Genomic DNA, 26,163 nt, shown 5'->3' with positions numbered 1-26,163 from the left:
TGGACATTATTCCTTTGGTGGAGCTCACTATCTGGTTTTAACAGGGCCCAGTGGGCTTATCTGATTAAAATTGTTTCCCCTGAGCACCACTGGCAACCCTTTTTATTTTTATCCCTGTCTCCATCACAGGATCAGGGCATTACCTTCCTAGCTTTCTCGTTATACTATCTCCTTTTCCCAGGAACTGCATACTCTATTCAACATTAATCCCTCAATCGACTCAGGAAAATAAATGAAGTATAGGTTATTATATCAGGATCTCGGCTCTGCGTCTTCTACCATGCCCTCTAAAATCTACTTAATTTCCAGTAGACCTTGTGTCTGAAACGCTGATGGTATTGGTATCTCTGCAGCTGTCATCAGGTTCCTCTTCATTGAAGCAGTGTCTATATAATGTTACAATGTTGGTCAACTTTTTGATAGCCACCATAAAGTAAGTGTGGTAGGCTAAGCCCTTTAAGCCAGTTGGTCATTGTGGTACGAGGTATCACAGTTAAGGTTCCACGTGAACAGTGGCATTAGTATTCTCAGGTTTGTCTCCTTCTGATTTCTTTATCTTTAATCATTTTGAACACAGCAGGAGAGGAACCAAATATCCGGAGAATATGAGTCAAGCTTCTTTATTGAATGGATTCACCCCTGGGGAAGCCATGCACTAACATCAGATTTCAGGCATTTTCTCCAGGTTCAGAGCAACACATTCATTGTAAAGGGGGTTAGTCTCAACATACACAACATCATCTTGTTCACAGTTTAAATAATTTTCATCACAGCTGTGTGAGATCTTTCATAGGGAGCACAGCCCATCCAGGCTGCATAATCCACCCACGTCTGCCCCAGCACACTCAGTGCCAAAAGCACACAGTATACAGGGCACCAGAGCAGGCCCTGCTTTGCATCTAGTGCATCTGGTTTAGCAGAGCGTGGCATGGGTGGCACAAAGTGTTTCTTGGTCCTATGCTCACACTTGGATTGGCCCAATACTGGGAAGCAATCTCCAGTCTACCCATGCATTGGGCAGACTCTGCTCCTCAGAGGCAATTCTATTAGTTTCTCATCTCCCAGTGGTGCCCCTTTGGTACCACACAGTGCCTAACCCTTCAGACTTCCTCCCCTGTCTATTGTCTGTTCTCTTGAGTAAGGTCAACCACGAATGGTCCTGCAGGCCTAGCCCGCTGCACCACTCTCGGCAGCAGATCCCACCTCAGGGTGTGTAGCATCCCTGTACAGAGTCTCCACTTCCTCCTCTAGTCACCACTGGTGCCATCTTGGAAGATGCATGTTTGGGACGGGAGTACCCAAATCAGCACTGCCACAGCCACTGCATCTTTCAAGGCCCAAAAACAGGATGTAAAACAGAAAGCCACTCCTATTTCTGGTGATGGGTTTTTGCAATCCAGATGGAGTCAAATGCAAAGGATCTAAGCAAGATTATATGTAAGAACATAAACATTCATACATAAGCCTACTGTCAGTTTGTGTCAAGGAATTGGGGGGGGGAAGGTTATTTATCCCCTGTAGTATGGCTGAATAATCCTCATCATCAGAAGGCAGCCAAGCACCATGCTTCAACAAGATGACTTTCAATGGGCAGGAAGACTGTTAATGCGTGTGCTTTGGGCAACAAAGACAGTCAAAAGCTACAGATTACTTACTACCGCCATGTATTAATGCCAGGAAAAACTAGAAAAGTGATAATTACACACGTGTAATGTTGAGGAAACAGAAAGGAATAGCCAAAACTACAAGAAAAATAAAACAAACTCTGCTAGCACAGAAGAGATGAGGTGGCGACAGAGCGGAAATGGAAAATGACTACACAGACAACCTAGAGGGCTGAATAGACAGTGTTGGGGCAGACTTTGTGGACAGTTAAGAAATGTCATCAAAAGCATAATGGGATCAGGTAAAGGACAGAGCTGCTAATAATGTTCCAGTTAAGTATCGCTCGGTCTGAGGAGGTAGTTTCAGGAAAACTAGATATAAAAGGAGATTAGAAATTGGGAAAGTAGGTGGTCCCCTTCTTTTCAAATTTGATTAAACAAAGTAGCTGCTAAAGACAGCAGAAGGGGGTAAAAAAAGACCAGGAGCATTACAGCAAAATGAAAAAGGGAATGGGGGTTGCCAAAAAAAACTGAAAGAAAAGAAGAAATAGCATTTAAGGTATCAATATTTGCCCAGTAACTGAAGGTAAATTACTCGAGCTGATGGGTAAAACCATTATATGAGAACAAACTGTATTTTAATATATTAAATCTCAGATCTTCCCAGCAAGATGAATAGGTAGAGTGCACTCAGCTAAAGAAGGAAATCCGAATGACAATGATGGGCAACGCCACAATGCACAACATAAACCATGCCTATATTTGAACTTCAAATGTACCTCTTTTAATTCAGCTTTGTTCATGTTATCAAGCTGTACTTTAGTCCAATACTTGTCCAGTAAAGGTGCATGACTGTTTTGCTGTCGATACCAGCCAGTGCCACTGCTAAGCAACCTAAAAAGGATGAAGGGAAAAAAGACAAATGCTTTTTAAATCACAGTTGTACTTTATTGAATAACATAATACAATTTGACATTTCCAATAAGCTATCAAAAAACCTTATGTGTATTTAGCTTAGTATATTAGCAAACCTTTGCTTGTCTGGGAAAATGTCCATTTCGTAGTGTCAAACTATGAAAATGAAGTTTCAATGTTTGTAGAGACTGAACTAAAGCATCGCTGTGATGTCAAATTTCTGCTGCTGACCTGACAACACATTCACAGAACGCTTGGCCTGAAAACCATTTCTCTACAAGGATATTATATTGTGAGGTGTGAAAATGGGGATTACTGAAGGGTTTATCCACAGAATTCAGTTAAAGGGTTAAGCTATTCCAGTCAAACAAATTGAGAAATATTCCGTTAAATGTGAGAAGATTTGAAAAATCTTTTGTAGAGTATGATGGAAGAGAGAGTTGTTCAAGACTGAGTCATCTAAGTGCATTTCTCCCATTGTGCAAGCACGTAAGGGGGAGGGTAACTTACTTCTGAATTAAGTGGATTAAATGCTAATAGGATTAACCATCTTCCTAATATTAATGAACTAGTATGTATGTTGGAAGGGGCAAAATTATTTTCAGCATTGGATTTGAACCATGCCTACCACCAAGTTATGCTGGCACCCGATTCAAAGAAATATTCTGCATTTTTGTGTTTCAGTACACAATGTCTTTTGGATTAGAGTCAGCAGTTTCTGTTTTCCAAAGGGCTACGTTTCACATTTTTAAGGCAACAGAAAAATGTGTCAAATGTTTTCAGGACAATATATTGGTCTTTTCCAGAATAGAATATTAACATGTTGAATATCTTAAGGAAGTTTAAATGAAATTGCAAAAGAAGGGGCCAACTTTAAAAGATGAAAAATTTAAATTTTTCAGAGATCAGGTTGAATACTTGGGTCATACCATTATCGGTCAAGGGGTTATACCTAAAGCTTTGTTAGTTTTTTAAATGCTCCAGATTATAAAGAAAAACTACTTTAATTTTCTGGTCCATGTGAATATCACAGCAAATGTGTATCCAATTCTGTTAAGAAAAGGGAATTCCTAATAAAACTGGCAAGGAAAGATGCTAAGTTGGTGTGGTTAGCGGAGCAAAAAAATACATTTTAATTGATTCAAAGTGATATAGTGAATGTCCCCACTCAAATGTTTTTGTGTTGGTAAGACATGCGAACACTACTAATGCCAGTTTATATGGTGTATGTGAAGGGTTATCTCAGAAGCAAAGGAGGGGGGAGTGGAAATGTTGCCTTCGTAGCTCGCACATTTAACGTGTCAGAAAGATTGTATGCAGTTATCGAACGCAAGTTACTTGTTGGTGTATGGGCTGCAGAACATCATAATTACATCTGGGGCACCAGATTTGTACTGAGAAGTTATCAGAAGTCCTTAGTGAACATACATACCCCTGGGGGAGGGATGGAGTGCTACAGCCGTAATGCAAGCTGGTTATCCAAAATGGAGAAGAACTTTGAGATAGCACAAGACTCTCTAGAATGACTATGCAAGGGAAAGAGAATCATGGAAAATAACTTGGTATCCATGATATCTAATTACTCGTCATAGTCATTTAAGGATCTGTTTGAAGAGGAGTGTGTGAATTCTGACATTTTGCTTGGGTAGGTGTGTAATTGGATGGTAAAAGGTTGGCAGAGTAAGAAATATACTGAGTCAGACGTTTTGGAATGTTTGCGATGATTTGGAAGTGAGCAATACGTTTTTGTTTGACTTTGAAGAAAGAAGCTTTTGCCGCCGAGGACAGATAACTCAGCAGACAAGTAAATTAGAGATTACATTGGGTGTAGCAGTTCTGACAGTGTGTTGAAAACTTTGCATGCTCCAATATCTCCTGTTCCATGGCCAGATCATCCTTTTGAAAAAACAGATTTGATTTTTGTGGTCCGTTTGACCAACTGCCTGGTGATTCTTGGTTTGTCATGTTACTAGTAGACTATCATTGCAAATGGCCAGAGGTCAAGTTTGTGAGTAGAATCTCTACGCATATTGCTGTTAAATTTTTACAGGATGTTTTCCATCAAGAAGGGTTGCCAGATCAAATTAACAATGATAATGGCGCTCAACTCATATTTGCTGAAATGAAAATGTTTTGTTGCAGAAGTAAGAGCTAGCATAATACCACTGCATTATGACCCATGATTTAATGCTCAGGTAGAAAGATTCACTAGGATTTTGAAACTGTATTTAAAAAGATGCGAGAAGTCAGGGTGTGATTGTATAGACTAGGTTCTGGATCGTTTAAGGTATTACCGCATCACGCCACATAGTACCAAGGAAGTCAGTCCATTTAAATAGCTTAGAGGTGGTGAACCTGCTTCAGATATATCTCTGTAGGGGCGTTTGAGATGAATCAATACTTCTGTAAGGTCAATGAAATTAAAATGAAAGTTGAGAGAAAACTAAGTGATATGAAAAACGAGTATGAGAAGGAAAGGAGAGTGCAAGTGCTTGCTTTAGGGTGGAGAATTGGGTCAAGATATGTGAATCAAATCTTGGTGCAAAGTTGGATTCATTTTTGGTGAAGCTTCTCAAGATTGTGAGGGTTAACGTTAATAGTGTTGTCACAAAAGATGGGAGTGTGTGGAATGTGAAAAGTGTAGCTAAATGCAGTGACCTGGGTTGAGTGTAAGAAAGGATCATCAATGTACTCGGAGTCTTCCCCAAAAATAATACACTATTGCTGATCAATTTAAAACCAACCAGAAGGATGGTGGGTTTTCCAGTTGGCAATGAGTCACAGGCTTGGAGGTTAAAATGTTTTAGAAAGAGATACTGTTGCTTATCATGTCCAAAGCAGTGGAAAGAACCGGAAGCCTAAGGTGGGCTTTTGTATAGAGTGGCATGGTGGCAAAAAAAAAAAACAATGGACTGAGATGCGGCCCAGAGTGATTGCCAATCACTGAGATCTTTCAAGCATTTAATCCATCACCTTGTTACACTTGTGGTACTACTAGTCATGACATTTTTCACTCAACTACCAATCATTCACAAATCCAAGCACTTCATTCACCATAACATATGCAAATTCAGTACATGAACAATAGAATATCAACATAGGCTTGTAATGAAAAAGGGATTTCATGGAGGGATTTTCTAAACCATGGGGCAGAATAACTCGGCATTGTTAGTCCCTGGGTCCAAACTACCACCTTAAACTCCCATGCTGGACCCTCACAGGCACATTCCAATCCAGTTTTCTTAATCAATACATCTAAGGGCAAAGGCTGTGGCTAGGAATTCTCCAAGGCAACCATGCTACACACCAATTGCAAATGCCTGCACGTCGGAGGACGCTCACACACTCCTCAGCAGTTCTTTCTCTTCTGCACCACAGAGATGGCAACACCAACATCAACAGGGGATGCTGTGCAGCAGTGCTTCAGGACGTGAAGCGCCTGCAATATTCCCTGGAACGAGAACTGTGATACTAGGTGTGACAGAGTAACCATGTGGAGAAGATGCTGGGACACCGTGATGTAGCCCATCACACAGCTCACTCAAAATATGGAGGAGAGCAGAATCAGCCGCCAGCCCTCGCATTCCTACTCACCAACTGAAGACTGTGTGAGGGTGTGGGATATTTACTGTAGTCTACATGAAGAGTTTGCAAGTTAACTGCAAGACAGACCCTTCAGGATTTCGCGATTTCACGGCAAAACCGCGAAATCAGCACTTTTGTAAAAAGTCAGCGATTTTTACAAAAGTGCCCAGGAATGCAGGGAAAAGGTTTATGAGGAGTCATTAGGGCTTATGTAAATAGGCATTTTGGAATCTTTATTTTGTTAGAGTTTAAGTAAAGTGACTTGGGTCACTGTGTAATTTAAAATTATCTTCAGAGATGTTGGTGGTTTTGTGAGGATGTGCATATGTAGGTGGCAGAAAAATGAAATCCAACTGAAAGTCCAGGGGTGGGGAAGGAAAACAGCGTCCTATCACAGTTTTCGCGCCAAGACTTCAGCTTGCCTCCACACCTTTGTTTTAATGCCCCCCTCTTAGGGAATTATATACACTTAGAGCATATGAAAGTCCTACTTTTTGGGCCTGGCTGGGGATTTGAAGACTTTAATAGGGGGATAGCCTGGGTCTACTGGGTAGGAATGTTTATGGAAATGGTGAGGTTTAGGGGTATGGGATAATTTAGGGAGATACGGACTAGTTGAAGGAGGTGGACGAATTGTGTCACCAGAAGACATTGGGTGGACTTGGGACAGTGTGAGTGCTTTGAGTGGGGTCAGGTGGCGGAATGAGGTCATAGGTTGGAATGGCGGTACAAGGAGGAATAGGGGCAGGTGTGCTGGAAGCACTTGTGTCAGAGGAGGTATTAGACCTCCCTGTGTGGCAGACAGGGCAAAGAGCATTTCTTCCAGGATGTTAACCAGTTTGGAGAGTTGCTGAGTTAGATTTGCTTTCTTACACTTGGAAATTGTGGCTCGTCATCCTGTGATTCTGGGCAAGTCACTTAATCTCCCTATGCCTATAAACAATGCATGTGTTTGTGTTGTAATTGTGTAGTGTGACTGGTGCACATGTGAAGAGCTTCAATACCTTCGGGTCAAGTTGGAGCTATAAGTTAAAAAACTACAGAAGAATGCACTAGGAGGTTAAAACTAAAAACAAAGTCTTAACGTAAGGAAAGCCAAATTGATACCCACTTACTTTCTGATTTGTACAAAGTGAAACCAGAAAATTTGGATAAAATCGTGGCTTCAATGCTGAAATTGTGTGATCTTAAGCAAATATTTAATTTCACTAAGGTAGGTTCTGGAATGCCATTTCCTATGGGATGCTACCAGGCCATCTTTGATGGGCTTCGGAGAACCTATACTAAAGCAAAAGGAGGATTGCATTTCCAAGAACAACAGCCTTCACCTGTGGGCTGCTTCCTCTGTTCCATATCCCAGGTTTCCAATTTCAAAGCGGAATACTCTGCTAAAACAGTTTCCATTGATATAAGGCTGAAAATGAATGATTATGAGTCAAATAAAGTGCTGCAAAAATGCCGCTAAATTTCCATATTTGAGACGCTAAATTTGCATATTTGTGCCACTAAATTTGCTAATCCATGCCGCTATATCCTGGGGGTCTGGCAAGAGCTTTCCTTTAGACATACCTACAATTATTTTTTGGGGGAGTTTTATATACCGCGAATTTGACCGGAAGGTATCAGAGCGCTTTTCATGAGCACCAGTTGCATTACAGAGGGACACATTCTTTTTGTTAGGCACCGGGAAATTAAGCGATTTGGCCATAATCACAGGATTTTGAGCGTCCCTCTCGAGACTCGAACCAGAGTCCCTAGCTCAGAGGTCGACCGCTCCAGCAATCAGGCTACATCCTCTCGCCTAATTCTTTGGGTAAACAAGTTTTGAAGTGTTACATCATGTGCACCAATTTAAGACAGTGTGTCTGAACCAAGGGATACAAATGGATCACCTTTCACCTACAACAGTACATGGGCAAGAGCTCTGCCACATCCCTTCTACAAAGCACCCTCCCCCACTCTACCTCAACACCCTAGACAAGATCACCAATTTTCCAAGATCCACCATACTCTGCGGACCGTGGTCACTTATACAGTCAGAGTCAAATACAAAGCAAGGATTAGTTACTTACCTTTAATCCTAGTTCTCTTCCAGGGGTATACTCAAAGCATTACCACGACATACATATATACATGTATATAATAACCATAAATATGCAGCCTAACATTTCCAATAAGGCAACATGCCAACATTACTTAGGTTTTTCTTGCATAAAAAGTAGTATTACACATAAATACTGTAATAGAAAACATACACTGAAAGTGTCATGCAAGAAAACCTTTATTTTCATAAAGAAGAGCAGGTAATAGAAGGCATTTGGCCTAAAGGCTGCATAGGTGAATAAACATCACAGTACAGTAAAAAACTGTCACCTTGCCTTTAAGGCTTCCAACAACTTGGACACTGTGCCATTAAGACCTCCAGGAGCCCCTCTGCTCCCAGCACGCACCACAGGTGACCGTTAGGTCAGTTCTTTTTTCCGGCTCCTTCTGTGAGGATCCTGGAGCTTGAGCTCGGCAATTTTTGATTTCTAGTCAGAAATTGTTTTTTTCTCTCTTTATTCAACATTTTTGATTGCTGGTTGATATTTATTTATCTTTTCTGATATTTTTATCATACTTTTTCTGTCAGAATGCCAGCATTCTTCCACAAATGTCCATCTTGTGGAAAAAAGATGGCTAAATCTGATCCACACTGTGTGCGTCGTTTGTTTGCTTTCCTCTCAAAGTGTGTGTCATTAGTGTGGCACGCCGCAGCTCGCTCCCGCAAGGTGGATGCCGCCACAAGCACGAATGCAGTGCTTGAAAAGTAAAGACCGGGGGCTTAAGGCCCTCCTAGAGCAGCGCCAGTGCGCTGCCTGGGTGAGACCTAAAAATAAGTATGTTGAAAGATTCTGTGTAAAACAATAAAGAACAGAAATAAACCTAATTTCTTTAAAGGAAAAAAACTTAATAAACATGCCTTCAATAAAAGTAATATTTAAGAATTAAAGTACAGGTTTAAAGTTACTTCGGCTTTAAGTTCCAGGACTTAATAAAAGCAGGGCTTTAAGATATACACATTCTCTTTTTCTGTCACCATTTCTTACCGCCTGGTTGCAAAGAACTGGAATCCAGGGGAAATCTTAAAACAATCACCACGGCCAGGAATCATCAACTCTCCATTTTCCAAAAGAGGGATCAGCACAGATATCTAGAATAGAAAAGAAAGGTAATCTAGAAAATTCCTAATGGTATGAAGCAGTTTGCAAGTTTAAACAAGCATTTGCAATGCAATAGGTCTCGCAATAGGAAAGTTTGAGCTATTGGTATTGTAAATGACATATTTTATTTATGTGTTGGTTTAGAAAATAGCAAAATTAATAGCTTTGTCATTTACAATGCCAATAGTTTTAACTTTCGCAAACGTGACACCTATAGCATAAAGTTTATTGTAATTTATAATGGCAATAGCTTAAACTTTTGTAAATAACTTTTTGGAATATTATGTTCATTGTATTTTATTGTGATGAAAATCCAAGAACAGCAGTGAAATATTAACATCTTTTTGTGACATTTGTAATAAAGCTTGAAACATTGAGAGAACATATTAGAACCAGCTGTTGTTGAATGGTTGCACAGAGTGATGCTGTGGCCTCCCGTGGTGCTGAGGGATGCTGTGGCCTCCAGTGGTGCTGAGGGATGCTGTGGCCTCCCGTGGTGCTGAGGGATGCTGTGGCCTCCCGTGGTGCTGAGGGATGCTGTGGCCTCCCGTGGTGCTGAGGGATGCTGTGGCCTCCCGTGGTGCTGAGGGATGCTGTGGCCTCCCGTGGTGCTGAGGGATGCTGTGGCCTCCCGTGGTGCTGAGGGATGCTGTGGCCTCCCGTGGTGCTGAGGGATGCTGTGGCCTCCCGTGGTGCTGAGGGATGCTGTGGCCTCCCGTGGTGCTGAGGGATGCTGTGGCCTCCCGTGGTGCTGAGGGATGCTGTGGCCTCCCGTGGTGCTGAGGGATGCTGTGGCCTCCCGTGGTGCTGAGGGATGCTGTGGCCTCCCGTGGTGCTGAGGGATGCTGTGGCCTCCCGTGGTGCTGAGGGATGCTGTGGCCTCCCGTGGTGCTGAGGGATGCTGTGGCCTCCCGTGGTGCTGAGGGATGCTGTGGCCTCCCGTGGTGCTGAGGGATGCTGTGGCCTCCCGTGGTGCTGAGGGATGCTGTGGCCTCCCGTGGTGCTGAGGGATGCTGTGGCCTCCCGTGGTGCTGAGGGATGCTGTGGCCTCCCGTGGTGCTGAGGGATGCTGTGGCCTCCCGTGGTGCTGAGGGATGCTGTGGCCTCCCGTGGTGCTGAGGGATGCTGTGGCCTCCCGTGGTGCTGAGGGATGCTGTGGCCTCCCGTGGTGCTGAGGGATGCTGTGGCCTCCCGTGGTGCTGAGGGATGCTGTGGCCTCCCGTGGTGCTGAGCGGTGCTGTGGCCTGCCGTGGTGCTGAGCGGTGCTGTGGCCTCCCGTGGTGCTGAGCGGTGCTGTGGCCTCCCGTGGTGCTGAGCGGTGCTGTGGCCTCCCGTGGTGCTGAGCGGTGCTGTGGCGTTGAGCGGTGCTGTGGCGTGGAGCGGTGCTGTGGCTGAGTGATGCTGTGGCATTGAGTGGTGCTATGGCACTCAGTGGTACTGAGTGATGCGTGCAGCAGTGTGAGTCTTGCAGCAACATTAAAATGCTTCAGTGCATACCTAGGGTATAAACAAACTCTCGGCTTCGATACTAATCTTGTTCTTGAAAAAAGGAATGTTTAAAGGGCACCGAAGACAATGTGCGGCGGAGGCAATACTCGGCCTTGTTTTAGATACGAACGCCTGTGCATTCCAAGCGCCAGGGAGGCCATGAAAGGAATGCACCAACTCACGCGTTCCTGTGGTTTGTCAATAATGAAAAGGCATGCGTGTACTTGGCTTTTTCCCTGCAAACCTGCGCCTTAGTAGGTACTTAATCACCGAGAAGTGGTTCAGTATTTTATAGGAATTTTGAACATTTTGGCTTTTGGAAAACCAATCTGGGCATTAGCCAGCTTCCCATTTGGGGACAATCATGACTTAATAAAAGTGGGTTGCTCAGAGGTTTGGTGGGCCTGTACAGGTAGCCACTGTCATTCCAGGCCGGGGTAGGGCAGAAATCAAGGCGGGTGAGGGAGGGGTGGGGAAGAGATTTCACGTGAAGTCTCATTTTGGGATTTTGCAATGAAAAGAAAACATTTAACCTTGGCAGGCAGTTGTTGCTCCAAGGAGCTCTCATGTAACTTGCTACGAATTGCACAGTGTATAATCAACTGGAGGAACTGTCCCCTGGCATGCTCCCACTGATTTAGAACACGCACGTATGTTGCCTTCAGTAAATGAAAGCAAGTTCGCGTTAACAGGAGCTTGTAGTCAATCATAGTATGTGTAGCCCATACCGCCTTCTCAGTGTTCCGTGACCTCTCCAGCACTGTAACGCTTAGAGGCACATAAGGCACTGTGCAAACAGGAGGATGCATGTCCAGTGGCTGATGCTTAAACGGAGGACACCTAGCGCTGGCATCTGTAGAGCGAAAGGAAAGCAGACTGCTATGGTAGTAGGCAGAGCAAGGGATTCTCAGACTGCTGCACTTTGGATAGGTAGTACAGCACGTTGGCAGCTCCACTTCTTAGCTGAGATGATTTACAGCACCACGGTCCGTATCATGAACCGCGCTCCGCAGAGCAGTACTCTTCTTTTGTTACATTTATGTGTCTGAATATAAACATATAACTCAGAATTTCTCCTTGTTAATGCAAGAATGTTGGACAAAGCAAGTCAGAGAGAGAGGGAATCTCTGCTCACTGTTTGTGGCTTGTTCAGTCTAAAGTTCATGCATAACCACAAAGAAACTCTGAGATGTATAAATGAACTTTACACACCTGAAGCGCAAATAAGCAGGCGCTGGCCGGGATGATAGATTTATGGCAGAGTGGATGCACCTACTGGCGTGGCTGGTATGTTTCTATAGCACAGGACGAGCACTGCTCTGCATTGCTCGTTGGGTTAATGCTGAGCAGCGCTGCTCTAAATGTAATGGGCGAGAGTAAGAACACATTTTCTCTTGGCTGATGTACATTTCATCAGCACTGCCAGCCCTTCTGCAGGAGTCCGATATATTTACATTAGGCAGAAGCAATAATTTTTTGAAGTGCTCATGCAACAACATCTGTTTTTCAGGGAGAACAGAACATGACATTGTTTATTTAGCAGGGATCGCACAGAAGCCGCATCCACACGCCTGCGCACTGTAAGCAATTCAGACAAACGCAAAACATCAGGGTTACGGCATTGGGAGAAGACAGAAAATTATCATTTTTATTGGTGCATGGAATTCGGGTTGGAGATCTGAAATCTCAAGTCTGCACATGTATGAGTGGTTTTTTAAATATTATAAACTCCGACCCGTACAGAATAGCACTACGTTCATCAGAGAGGATCCTATGAGAAAAGCACTGGTAAATGCAGCTTAGCGGCGACATTTTACTACTACTTTACGTCTGTCACCCACCCACTAACCCGACAGACCCAGCATGCTGAGCCTGACAACTGCCAGCAGCATGACGCCATTCAGCGGTGGAGTCATAAACTCTTCCTCTGTAATTGTAAAACGAAAAGTAAGACCGCAGCTGCAGCCACTCGGGAAATTATATCTGCTACAAATTTCGAACAGATTACTGCTCTGACAAACCCGAAAATGAAAATGAAGCCACTGCTGCTTCAGGGAAGCAACTGCTGCGGATATTCGGTAAGGGTCCCTGCAAAACAAACAAGCATTGGCGGCCGCAAAAAATAAATAAAAATGGGCCGCGAAATGAAAATAATAAAAAAACGCGAGGGATTACGCGCGTAGCTGTGTATGTGTAGTGTGCATATAGTGCGTGCGTGTGTAGTATATGTGGATGCATGGATGGTTTGTGAGATTGGTGTGTATGTGCGTATTTCTCTATTGTTTACAGTTGTCAGTGGCCGCAGGCTGCCTAGCGCTGGTGAAGCGTCGCGCTTCAAGAGCCTGGGGGGGGGGGGGGGGGGGGGGGAGCCAGCGAGTGGGAGGGAGGAAAGGAGCATATGGGGATGGGCTGTAAGTGAGGGGGAGCATAAGCCTTTGATGGTGGTGTGCGAGGCCAGGTGCGCGCCTGGGGAAGCTTCATGCTCTAATGCACAACATGCGTTGTAGGAAATCCGTCTGGTTCAAGAGACTTTGGTTCAGATGTAATAGGTTTCGAGCAATTAAAATTACTCGACCTAAAAAACAAGTGAATTCCAGTCACAAGCATCTGTGAGGATGAAGTTGATGAGAAAATGCCCTGAAGATTCAAAATATGAAGAATGTTGTCACCAGAAAGTATGATGTGGCAGTGCCTGGCTTCAGTTTATTTTATGCACAATGCAAACTGGCCCTAAAAGAATATTTCTTGGTTCACCACAAAAAAATAAAAAAGAAAATCAGCCAAATGACACTGTCCAGATTAAAAATAAAATGGCAAAATAGATTGCTTTGTGGTCTACCCTCAAAAAATTAAGCATTGAGATTTTATTTTTTTACACGAAGTAAGATTCTTTACAACAATGTCACAGCCATAAGTACACATTTTCCAAATGCCTAGAGATGATTAAGAGGGCTAGTTCCAACATTCATGAATGAATGCATTGTTAATGAAGGTTGTTTTTAAGTGAACAAAAAAGTGATGGGTGGGATTCTTAATCTCAGCCACTTGTAATTACTTGCACCCCAAACTATCATTCTTTTGCCCACCATGCCATCTCAGATTAGGCCCGGCCATAAGCCTTGATCCTGCTCAAACAAGCACAGTCCAGAGCAGACTGCCAAGTCCCTATCTGAACCAGAACAGAAGCAACCCAAAGCTGGTTTCAGCCTAACTGGAGCTCTTCAGTTTGAAACAGCTTGGTTCCGGTGGCACAGAGAGTATATGACCCATATCTTGGCATATCCAGCACACTTAAGGAGTCACAATAAAAGTGAAACTTCAATGTGGTACCTGAAGTGGCCACGGGTATGCCCAGACGTCGGTCCCATGATCACTGTGCAAATGGAACCTAGTGCAAATGGAACCTAGACGGAGAAGCCCCAACCAGGACAAACCCAGTCTTGGGTTGCCTATGTTTTGGTTCAGGGAGGTCAAAACTAATCTGCACATACATGGCTGTGCCCAGAATGACGTGGCATGGCGTGCAAAATAACTATGGATTGGGATGCAGTCCCAAAAAATTACCAGTGTCTGAGATTAATTCAATCATTTCACCCATCAATTTTTTGTAGGATTCAATACATCTTTATTTACCACACGTACAAAACATGCCAGTTTACGCCAACTACAACTCGACCAAAACTTGTTTTCCAACCTAATAGATTAGTTTTGAAGCAGGCTCCAAAAGTCCTTCTTGTGAAATGTTTTAGTTAAAAAACATGACCATCAGAAAACGCATTGTGAGCACATTGATGGTTAAATGAAGTCTTTTTTCTCACTGTATACTCAACTGGAAGAGGGTCAAGGTTAAAAAAATCATAAAAATATTACTAGACCTGCAGGTCTAGTAACTTCAAAAGTTTACTAGACCTAACTGTGTAATGCACTTGACCTCCGTCTCTGAAAGAGGGGCAAACGTGACCAGATAATATTTAAAGGCATCTTTATTGCTCATTCACATTGTGAGCAATAAAGAGGTGTTCAAATCTTATCTTGTCACATTTGCTCTGCTTTGAAAGTCAAAAGTCAGTTTGTCTTCTTACTCGCCAGTAAGGGTGAGTAGGCAATAAAAATAGCTTGTCCCGATTAAATCTGGCTCACCATAGCAGGCGAGTGGAATTTTCGAGCACTGAGGGGCTAGTGTCCACATCTAAATGCTGGGACCCAAAACCGACCACAGGTAAATAAACGAGTGCACTCAATTATATGGAAGCAGGTCCATAAATATAATTTAAAGTCCAAATAAAAAATTGCTTAAACTTAGGCATTAGCAACAAACATGGACACCATAATATTACACGGATTCCAAATAATGGTGCATGTAAAATAAATAAAAATGATAAATGTCACAAGACTCCCAGTACCGATCAGGCAAAATGCTACTTCCACGATGGTCAGTGCATCACAACATTAATAGGCACACCATTTGCAAATACGAATCAGACACATCTTAGCTATTTAATGTCAATCAAGCTTGCCTTGACATTAAGTAGCAACAGCTACACACAACTGGCCTTAGGCCAATAAAACCACTAGTATGCACTGGTCATCTATGGGGCTACGGTAAACATTAAAGAAGAGGTTTGCAGTTATGACAACTATGTCACAGAGCTAGCACCAACTGGGTCTCCACTGCAATGTGCTCTAAGGGAAGACAGGCAAATCAACTATCTTCTATGTTTGGAGTAGAAAATAAAAAAAGTGCAACATCATCATATGGAATATAACTCAGTACTACCACACACAAGGCATTTAATTTCAGTGCAAGTAAATTTGCGCAGGAGAGGGTAGGCAGAGATGGTAGTGCAAGCTTACTCCTTAATAGCCTGTGCTTTCCTCCAGCTAGACCCCCCCTACAATTTATGTCCATATAGTAGACAAGTGAGGTCTCTGACCAGCGTACAATGTTCATAAAGGAGACACTAAACAGTCTTAATGTATGCAAGTTAGGTTCATTCAGCACCATTTTAAAGGAGTAGATATGTATTTGGAAAATGGATTCCAAACAAAACTATAGTGTAACATCCAGTATTTCTGATGGAAGTGGATGAATTGAAAAGAATTTTGTAACCTGAATGTTTCTTACACACGCAACTGTTTTGATTTCTTACAAATATGAATTTTTTTGCATAAATCATGTAATTTATTGTACTATGAGCAAGGAGATAAAATGGATAACAAAGAAGAAGGGTACATGAATGCGTTTATGATTCATATAAATAATATATGTATGACTAAGTTAAGATAACACCATTAGCCAAGATTTTTGTTCTTAAAGACTGGATAAGGAGTTATCCTAGACTATCTGCCTGCATGTTTTAACTTGCATCTAACAGCTTGTTCCTTTATTGCCGCCAAAGACTTATTTATAGTGAAATTTGGGGCACCATCACCTGATTATCGCAAGTTAATTATTTTTTAACAGTTACTGTACTATTCCTTTTAGTGAAAATGGCAGATTACTTAAAAACGCATAAGTCTAAAATTCTAAATTTCATAAAATAACTAATCATCCTACTTGCAATCAGTGGGTAAGTAATGAGTCATGCACTGTGCTTTGTGTTTGCAATACTGGATTGTATTCTCTGGTAGTAGTAAAACCTGCATACCACATCCAGAGGTGCATAGTCGATATCTTCGAGGAGGATCCAGTGCCCTTTAGTTACAGCCTGCGTCAGGGTACCCGGCTGCCAAACAAATTCACCAGGGACATCTGTGCAGCGGTACATTCCCAGCAACATCTGAAAGAAAAACTGCTATTGAATACATTGCTCTCATACAGCCCTCAACATCCATAATCGAAACTGCAAAAAACATCAAACTGAAGAGAGTATACCACTATAAAATAGTGAAACAGAGTGGGAGAGAATGTATGTTTAGATAACACGAAGAAATGGAAAAAGGGAATTGGAAGGAATAAAACTTAGAGCATAGCAGGAAAAGAAGCCCACCAGACAATTGGTGCGCGCATCATGGTTGCAGGGTGGACAAATTCATGCAACGCCCTAACATGTTATTTAGCCTCTGTGGACAAAGATATAAAAGCATACTACACAGACCTTTATTTATTCATTCAAAGTTTTATATAGCGCGAACAGGATCCTTACAGATATCAGAGCGCTTCACAAAGACAGGGAAGGGGCAGTAGGAGTCAACAGATATAATGGGGACAGTATAATAGTCAATAACATGGTAATAACATGGATAATAAAAACATACATAGAACCAATCCATATACAATCAGGTAAGGAAGTAAGATAGGACAGCACAAGTCATTGATCCCACTACAGAGGTGTACAGGTGGATCAGTAAACCAACGTGTATCATATCTTGGTCGGTAGTAAGAGAGTAGCGTAGTAGTGCCCCCAACAAGTAGAGTATAGTGCCAGGGGATAGGGTGAGCAATGATACAAAGCAATGCAGAGTCTCTGAACCAACATCTATAACGATCAGGAGATCTTGGCCAGAAGGATGGTTTTCACCTCTTTCTTGAAGAGTGCAGTGGAGGAGATCAGCCTGGTTTCAGGAGGGAGCGCATTCCAGATCCTGGGTGCCATTCCTGAGAAGGAGCGCTTGTAAGTTTTCACTTTCCGGAATCTACGAGGTTTCAGGAGTAGATTTTTTGTGCTCCTATTGGATCTCGAACCTCCTGATATAGACAGCTTTTGAGCGAGGTAGCTGGGTGCCTTGTGGTGCACGGCCGCGTGTGTCATAACTGCAATTTTTAGCTGTATTCTGGCTTCAAAAGGCAGCCATTTTAGAGACTTTAAGTCTGGGGATATGTGCGAATGCTTTCTAGAGCCAGTAATGAGTCTCGCGGCAGCGTTCAGGGAGGCTCTTAAGGGTGCTGTTGTGGATAGCGGGAGACCGCTGAGGGTCGCAATTCCGTAGTCTATTCGAGGGATGACTAAAGCTTGTACAGCAGTTTGGAAGTCTTTGGCCGGGAGGAAAGGTTTAATTTTTCTCAGCGTGTTAATTTGGAAATTAGCTGCTTTTGTGGCTTTGCTGACGTGCTGCTGCATGTTGAGCTTGGCGTCGAGTGTGATGCCTAGGGATTTCGCCGAGTCCACGATGGTAGGTTGGACATTGAGTGCTGTTAGGTTGTTGAGCCAGGTTTGGGTGGTGGAGATTTTCGCCGGGGGTGAGATGAGTAGGAACTCAGTTTTCAGAGCATTTAGTTTGAGGTGATTATCGGCCAACCAAGATTGGGTGTTGATAAGCGTGGAATTCAGATGTTTGATATCTTCCGGGGATTGTAGCTTTAGGTAGAGTTGTGTGTCATCGGCGTACATATGGAATTGAACATTGGATGCATGAAGCAAGGTGGCGAGCGGTTCCATAACGAGGTTGAACAGAGTAGGGGAGAGGGTGGATCCTTGTGGAACCCCTAGATCTGCAGGCACAGGTGTAGATAGCACATTGTCGATCTTGAACCTCTGAGACCGGTTGTGAAGGAAGGACGAGAACCACTTGAGAACAGTTCCCGATAGCCCCATTCTAGAACTTAGCAGCTCCAGCAAGTTCTCATGTTTGACCGTGTCAAATGCTGACGAGAGGTCAAGAAGGATGAGGAGGCAGGACTCATTGCGATCCAGAATTTGGAGGGCGTCATCAATTATGTGTCTCATAGCTGTTTCCGTGCTATGTTTCGCTCTGAAGCCTGATTGATGAGGGTTGAGGAGGTCAAATTGATCAATGTGTTTTGTTAGTTGGAGTTGGACACATTTCTCCAGCAGTTTGGCCAGGGTGGGGATATTGGTGATGGGCCGATAGTTGTTTAGGTCAGACGGATCAGCTGTAGGTTTCTTGAGTATAGGCGTGACTTTCCCCACCTTAAGGGAGTCTGGAATGTGTCCTTGTTGCAAAGAGCTGTTGATGATCTTGGTCCAGAGAGGGAGGAGCAAGGGGATAAAGTCTTTTACAGCATTAGCAGGTAGAGGGTCTGTGTGGTGATTAGAGGGCTTCAAGGTGCAGAGCAGTTTGTGTATAGCTTCTTCCGAATAGGTATCGAAGTACTGCCAGGATGCCTTGTTTTTAGGTTGAGTGTCTGCCATTCTGGTGTGGTGGGGGTATCGGCTTACATCCATGATGAGGTCATTTCTTATGTTGTCAGTCTTTAGTTTAAAGAAAGCAGAGAAGGCTTCACAGTGTGGGGTGTCATTTGTTGTGCTGTATGATTGTGTGGGTTGTGCCTTTGTTTGGGTCTTGATTAGCTCGAACAGCTTTCTTGGCCTGTTCTTCGCTTGGTCCAACTGACGGCTGAAGAAGTCCGACTTTGTGCGTTTTATTTTCCTAAAGTAGGCATTTCTCTTGTTCTTAAGCTTTTTGAGATGCAGTGCTGAGGGGTCCGATCTCCAGGTGCGCTCTGCCATTCGCATATTACGCCTTTCGTCATTGAGTCTGTCATCATACCAGGGGTTAGAAATTTTGGTGGAGACTCTCTTCAGTTGCAGAGGGGCGACTTCATTGACTATTGTATTCATAGAGTCAAGGTAGTGGTCAGTCAGTGATTGAACATCTGAGGCACCTGAAGGGGGAAGGAGGAGGCTGCCGATGTGGGGAGGTAGGGTGGAGGGGTTAAGATTCTTCAGATCCCTTTTCCATGCTTTGGATTTGATTGGTTGAGTAGGGTTAGGTTTAACTTTTTCGTTGATAAAGAAGGTGATAATGTGGTGATCTGACCAATCGCAGGGTAGAATCGCCTCCAGTTGAATAGCGTTCTCTTTGGCAATGATGAGATCGAGTATCGCGCCTTTGTCGTGTGTTGGTTTATCGCATAATTGGGTGAGGTCAAGCGCATTGAGGAAAGTTTTGAGACTATTCACCACGGTGTCTTTCTGATCGTTCCAGTGGAGATTGAAGTCACCCAGGTAGATTTGAGTGGTCTGCCGACCGGCATTGGAAGTGATCAGGTCCATGAATTGTTGGGTGAATATGAGATTGTCACCAGGCGGGTGATAGATGATATGTAAAGCACAGACTTGTTTGCCCTCACTGGTGATGTCGAGGCAGAGGAGTTCACAGGAGGAAAGGGAGGGGGAGGTGACTTGAGTAACGGAGAGGTTGCTCCTAAAAATGCATGCAATTCCCCCGCCCGTCTTGCCAGGAGACCTGTCCAGCCTAATGATGTGATAATTGGGGGGGACTAGTATATCCATAATCGGGGTAGAGGCTTCAGTGAGCCACGTTTCCGTTAGAATGGCTAGGTCCAGCTCCCTATTTGAGACGAGATCCGCAATGTCGGAGGAATGTCTCTGGGCCGATCTGCAGTTTAGTAGGATGCATTTGAGTTTGGGAGAGAGAAGGGTGGTCGAGCTTTCTAGTGTGAGGGGAACTTTTCTGAGGTTGTTAGGGACGGAGCCTCTGTTGTTGAGTGTTGGGAGCCTCAGAGGGTTTGTAGGAATTGTGGGTATGGGGATGTGTGAGTTGGAAAAGTCTTTTACCGGACCTGGGCCATAGGAGCGTAGGAGAGAGCATAGGTCGCGGTCCGATAAGGGGCTGAGAACACGCCGGGGGCGGTGGGAATTATTGCGAACGGGGATAGTAGGCCATTGCTGGTGTCGTCGAGGGCGAGGGTATGTAGGGAGGGTGCGTCGTTTGTGGGGTAGTGGGATGGTGGGAGGTAGACTGGGCTGTGAGGAGAGCAGGTCTTTGATTGCGTGGACGTCTTTTTTGATTTGTAAGATTTCCTCTTTGACTTGTTGGAGGGTGGATTAAGTCAGGTCAGGAGGGTCATTGGGGAAGGTGTTGGTGGAGAGAGCCGTTGGTGAGTGGTGGAGTAGTGAGCTGGTGAGCAGGCAGGGTATCGGGGGGGGGTATACTAGCGTTGTTGAGGGGTTCCGCGGTGCTAATGAGTGGGACGGTATTCACAGTGTGGACGTCTTTGTGGGCGAGGGGTGAGGGTGATGAAGGTGAGGCAGGCGGTGGGTCTTTATAACCAAAAAGCATTTCTTGCTTAGTATCAAAAGGAAACTGAAGCCACACAGAATGTTTTTACCTTAACCACCCCATTTAAATCAGCAGCACTCACACCAACTTAAAATACAAAAAAACATACTTTACATTTTTTTAATTGAATATTCCATGAAGTCCACTGGCTTCTCATAAGACACCATTCCAGTAAACATTCTAAACAGTGTGACTGAACATAAACTTCTCTTCCTTTCCTTGGTACAAAATAGCAACTGTCGGAACTACTGAAACACATTCTGGACAGCTCAGATTTGTCAAAATTTAAACAAATCTTTAACCTTTCAGGCATGTAAAAGATTACAAACTTAATTTCCCTCCAATAACATCCTTCACTGCATACCAACATTTTTTTCTGTATCTGTTAAGTGAATCAGCAATGAGACAGCAGAAACATGGAAACTGATGCCTTCCAACTATTTCAACCAACCCCACCATCCACGCCAAAAATCTTGGAATCCTCCTGGATAACAAGCTCGAGATGACAGACCATGTAAAAGTAGTGACCTTCAATTAGGTACAGGTAAACACCAGGAAGACAGTTACACAGGTTTCGAATACCAGCACTTCCGACTACAGCAATGCAGTCTAAACAGGAATTTCAGAGAAGCTCTTTAACAGGCTTAAAAACATCCAAAACGCAGCTGCAAGGCTCATTCTTAACCTAGTTTGCAACACCCATATCGCCCACATCTCCGAGAACTTCACTGGCTCCCCATACACAAACACACATAGTTCAGACTTCTTACACATAAATTCAAAGCACTACACAACAAAGACCCTGCCTACCTCAACAGGCACAAACATTTCCACCTACCTCCCAGGTACCGCCGCTAAGCCAGTCTCATTCATACACATACCCCACATCCACAAAGCATCAGCTGTAGGCCACTCTTTCTCCTACACCAGCCCCCAAGCATGGCCCGCCCACCCATATCACATTAGGACCTCCTCTTCACTTTACAAGTTCCATAGGAAGCTGAAGACCTAGATTTTTTAATATTAACTCCAAGGAGGCAAATGCTGTGTTCACCTTCAAAGCGCCTGGATATCCTCACAGGTGATTAGTGTGCTATACAAAACATAACATAACACAGCATACATAGTCCCCGGGATCTGTAATAGTCCCCCATCACCGCCACTGAATACACAGATATAGCTGCAGTTTTCACCACTTACTCTGACTCACTTTATGACCACCAAGAACTCCTGCACTGTGAGCACCAACACTAAAATAATATCCCGCTACCAACCTTCACCCAGGAGGACGGCGTAGCTCTGAATGGCATGATCACAAAAGACAAAAATCAGGGAGGCGATCCACAGTCTCAAATCTGGTAGAATGTAGGAATATGCCTTTGTATAAGATATTGCCACTAGGTGGTAAAACCAGAGGTCACTGGCTGCAAGACAGGTCGCAGGCTCGCAGAAGTTGGACAGGCCGGTAGAGCTGGGGGCCAAGGCAGTCGTCTTCAATCTTCACTGTAGGATAGTCTTCTTCGTCGTTGCAAAACTAGTTTCTAGGTCTGGGGAGCCATCTAAACAAAACCTAGGAGGCGTTTTAGGGGTGTTGCAGGTAGGGTCAATGGGCACCTTACCTGGGGTGACTACAACCTCTATTATGCCACCCTCCAGTGGGTAGCCCTAATTGGAGGAATCTCCTCATCTTCAGGATGGCGGGGACTGAAAGTTGAGCTTCACCTCACTTCCCTCACCTTAAGGGTGGGGTTGGCAGAGGTGGGCACACCACCTATTCTTTTGAATTTTTACCACGGTTTTCCTGCCCAAAGTAGGGCTGTAAACCAAGGGCTGCCATCTGCTGCTAACAGCAGAGGCTGGTGGTCGCATTACAAAGGCATCATGCCTTTAAAGCTTCCCTCTTCAAGTACTGGCCCCATCCTGGGGGAGGAGGCATGACACCTCTGCCCAGGATCTGCATTTTTTTCTAGTGCCAGAGAGCAGGGGCTCTCTACTCCGGGGTCCAGAAATAGGTCTGGCGGTGACTGGCTGCCTACAGCCAGTCAGAGACCATACCAGGGTTGGTAGGTTTTCAGGGGACACCTCTGAGTACATGGTGCAATAAATCTCACACTGGCAGAAGTGCGTATTTACTGTAAGGAGTAGCTTGGTACCAAACATTCCTGTGTTCAGTGAAGCCAACATGGTGCTGTGGAACTTGAGTTGTCGAGTTCCCAGCCCATGTACTTTCAATGGCTTCCCTTGCACTTACAATATAAGGAAAAAAGACCACAATATTGTAAAGGCATATCTGTTCATGCTGATATGCCCTCACCTGTGGTATAGTGCACCCTGCCTTAGGGCCATGAGGCCTGCTAGAGAGGTGAATTACCAATGCCTTCAGGCAGTGTTAGCTGGCATGGCACCTAGGCAGGGTGCCATGTCGACTGTAATTTTCTCTCTCATAGGGGTATTCAAACTGCAGGAACATGTGTGGTTCTGAAATTCTGGACCCTACTGTTGTCCCGGTATCTAGGTCCAATACCCGTGTCCCGAAACATCAACGTACCATGACGAATTTGGTGTCGACGAACCGATAATGATTAGGACATCATTCCTATGCATTTGCGTCATGATCGAGGTATGCTAACACCCCTGAATCGTAGTTTCCGTCCCGACCCCTCAGACTCCATTTTGTAAACGGTATCCATCTTGTGTCTTGCCCTCATGATAAGTCAATTAAAGGTCGAGCTTGATCTAAAAGGACACGTCCACCTTCCCTGACTTCCCCCTGACCCGTCCCAACTGACTCCATTGCTTCCAGCCAAACCTGTTTGGGCAGCTCCTCGCCCAGTGGCCTAATACGATAGCATCAATGCATAACATGCCACAAACCATTCACTACATCCAGATCATGTTTTCTACACACACACACACCTGTCCACGCTCCCTGTTTATGACCAGTTTTATGACTAGGAGGTGCCTTCCTTTATTGGGGTTTCATCGATATCTGATGGGAGTTCCGGGCCTGGCTGGGTAATCTATCACGAATTGGACGTCTAAAATGCGGGCTTGCCTACATGACTTCGCTCTTTTGTATTATTGTAGAAATATGTGTATAGCCATATCATAAACTCAAGAATTCTTGCTTGCAGCTATTATTTTTGTATATAAGGAGAAGGCTGGTTCTGTAAAGACGAACAGTCTCCTGAGAACACATGACCCGTGTTTGTCGTGCTTCTAGGACACCTTTTACTTGGTAGCTGCCAATAAAATTCGATCTCTGACTGCGACTAGAAGACTCAGTGTTTCTGTGGTCCGGAACAAGGGAGAACTCAGAGGTCTTCGGGTGTTATCCCCTGGCACCAACGGGTTCCTAAATACCCGTTACCTCAGTTGGCGCCCAACTCGGGGCGGTATCAAGCGGCGACGGTCCAAGCCAGATGTTCGTGAGGAGCTTCGTGTGAAAATTCCAGAGGACGGCCAGCCACTTCAGCGACCCCTGTATGTCGACGTGGTTCCGAAGGTCTTTGCTGCGAGGTTCCCCGCGTCCCGACGGCTACGAAGGACTGCTGCCCTGACTATCGCCTTGTTTTGGACCCAGTGATCCTTGGTAGAGCGAAACGATAGACGAGTCTTCTAGCGACGTCACCGATCTTCAAATACTTCAGTTAAGTATAAGTGGAGCGTCTCCCAGTCCTTAGTTTGTCCTTAGTTTTTGGTATCCTTGAGATACGCTTTGATTTGGTACTTGCAAGCCCCAAAGCCGAAGGACTTGTGTATTCACGAGAAATATCGTAACAGAAAATCCTTTGAAGTTTGAAGCTAGACTAGTGAGCAAAGATGCCTGGTTTTAGCAGACTTGGAAACTTGTTTTGTCTTGGTTATAGTAAGGACTCCCGATTAGAGGATTCCTGTCCGGTTCCTCCGATTGGAACTCCAACATATGAGCTCTATGTGAAGCACGGCGTAGGTCCCATCACATATAATGAAGTGTGGATAAAATACACCCGCAAGGATGGTGTTTTAAAATGGCCCCAATATGGTAGTTTCGACTCAGAAATATTAGATAACCTAGGAGGTCAAATTATTCAAGAGAAAAGCCCGGCCGGCGATGTTTGACTTTTTCCGCTTATGCCGCAAAGAAGCCAAACAGAAAGAAATCAAATTAGCAAAAAAGAATAAAAGAGGAATGTCGATGGTGCAAGCTGCCATAACATACAGGGATAACGAGGAAGAGCAGGAAAACAAACAAATGCTTAGGAGCAAGAAACTAGCAGTAGATAAATGCTACCCGATGTTACCAAATAAGGGACAAGGTCAAGAGGAGAGATCCGAGAAAGATCCATTAATGTCCCACTTATTAAGCTCACCTCCACCGTATGCGTTAGACGCTACTACACCGCCAAAACATTTTACTATACCGCGCCCCGGCGCACGGAACACAGCTATTGCACAAACTCCAGCTACTGTTCAGCTGGTTCCTACTTCTCCGGCGCAGTCTTCTCAAAGGCCGCCGTCTCTGCTACCTACTCCATCTACTTCTACGACTTTGCCTACAGCTCCAGCTATTGTCTATGATACTACGTCTGCTACTACTTCAACTTCCTCTGCTATTGCCTCTACTTCTTCTTTGCCTCAGCCTGTTTTTTCCGATGCACTTACCCCTCCGCAAGGTTCTCCTTCTATTAGACAAAGAGTGACAGGTACAGTCACTAGTCTGTTTTCACCTTTCTTTGGGTCGCCTAAAACAACGCCTAAAACAGAACATAGACAGTCCCGTAGTCAACTGCCTGATTACGAGGAAAGAAGAGTGCTAAATGAACTAGCCCGTAAATGGATTACGGATACTGTTAGATATGATGTTCAGTCTGTTATGGACGTTTTCCGTCAATGGAATGCACCCACCCAGAGATACGTATTCGAAGAAATGTGTGTATATCTGTGCGAAGATGTGAAGACAAATGATTCCAAATGCACAATGAACGAACTATGGCGTACACGCTTTAAGTTCTATGAAGGTATGATTATAGGTGCAGATGTTGAGAAAGCGATAGAGTTATTGCTCTCTTATAGGAGTAAGGGAAACGTCTCTAGATCATGTCACGAAGACGATGCACCAGGTGGGAAAAGAGCGAGACAGTACCCCATGAGAGAGGTTCCTCCGGTTTGGAGGGAAGGTGATGCGAATGCGAATCCACCAATTTTGCCTCACATGTCCCCTGGAAACGATCCGAAGTCTTAGCGCTCAAGCAGCCACTGCCTGATCCTCTTAAAAACCCGACTGGGTATTATAAGGAGTTATCGCAAACTGCAAGCTCATGTATAATGAATTTAGCGGATGTAGACATGTTGTTTGGGAACGTTGTTCCACATCCTTTATGGAGCAAAATCCGTCATAC

General features: G+C 44.2%; 1 protein-coding gene across 1 annotated transcript in view; it reads right to left on the bottom strand.

The window, feature by feature from the left end:
* Positions 1 to 26,163, bottom strand: part of MDN1 (midasin AAA ATPase 1) — a 2,221,312-nt gene that overhangs the window by 2,124,640 nt on the left and 70,509 nt on the right. The window contains exons 7-9 of the mRNA XM_078648266.1: positions 16,444 to 16,575; positions 9,194 to 9,297; positions 2,384 to 2,498 (exon numbers count right to left, since the gene is read on the bottom strand). Of these exons, the coding sequence (XP_078504392.1) occupies positions 2,384 to 2,498; positions 9,194 to 9,297; positions 16,444 to 16,575 (351 nt within the window). The remainder of the gene's footprint in view (positions 1 to 2,383; positions 2,499 to 9,193; positions 9,298 to 16,443; positions 16,576 to 26,163) is intronic.

This window comes from Lissotriton helveticus, chromosome 6 (genome assembly GCF_964261635.1).
Source record: "Lissotriton helveticus chromosome 6, aLisHel1.1, whole genome shotgun sequence".
In the NCBI taxonomy this organism is placed as follows: domain Eukaryota; kingdom Metazoa; phylum Chordata; class Amphibia; order Caudata; family Salamandridae; genus Lissotriton; species Lissotriton helveticus.
The sequence above is the reverse complement of the archived record's forward strand: the minus strand, read 5'-3'. Positions and strand labels throughout refer to the sequence as shown.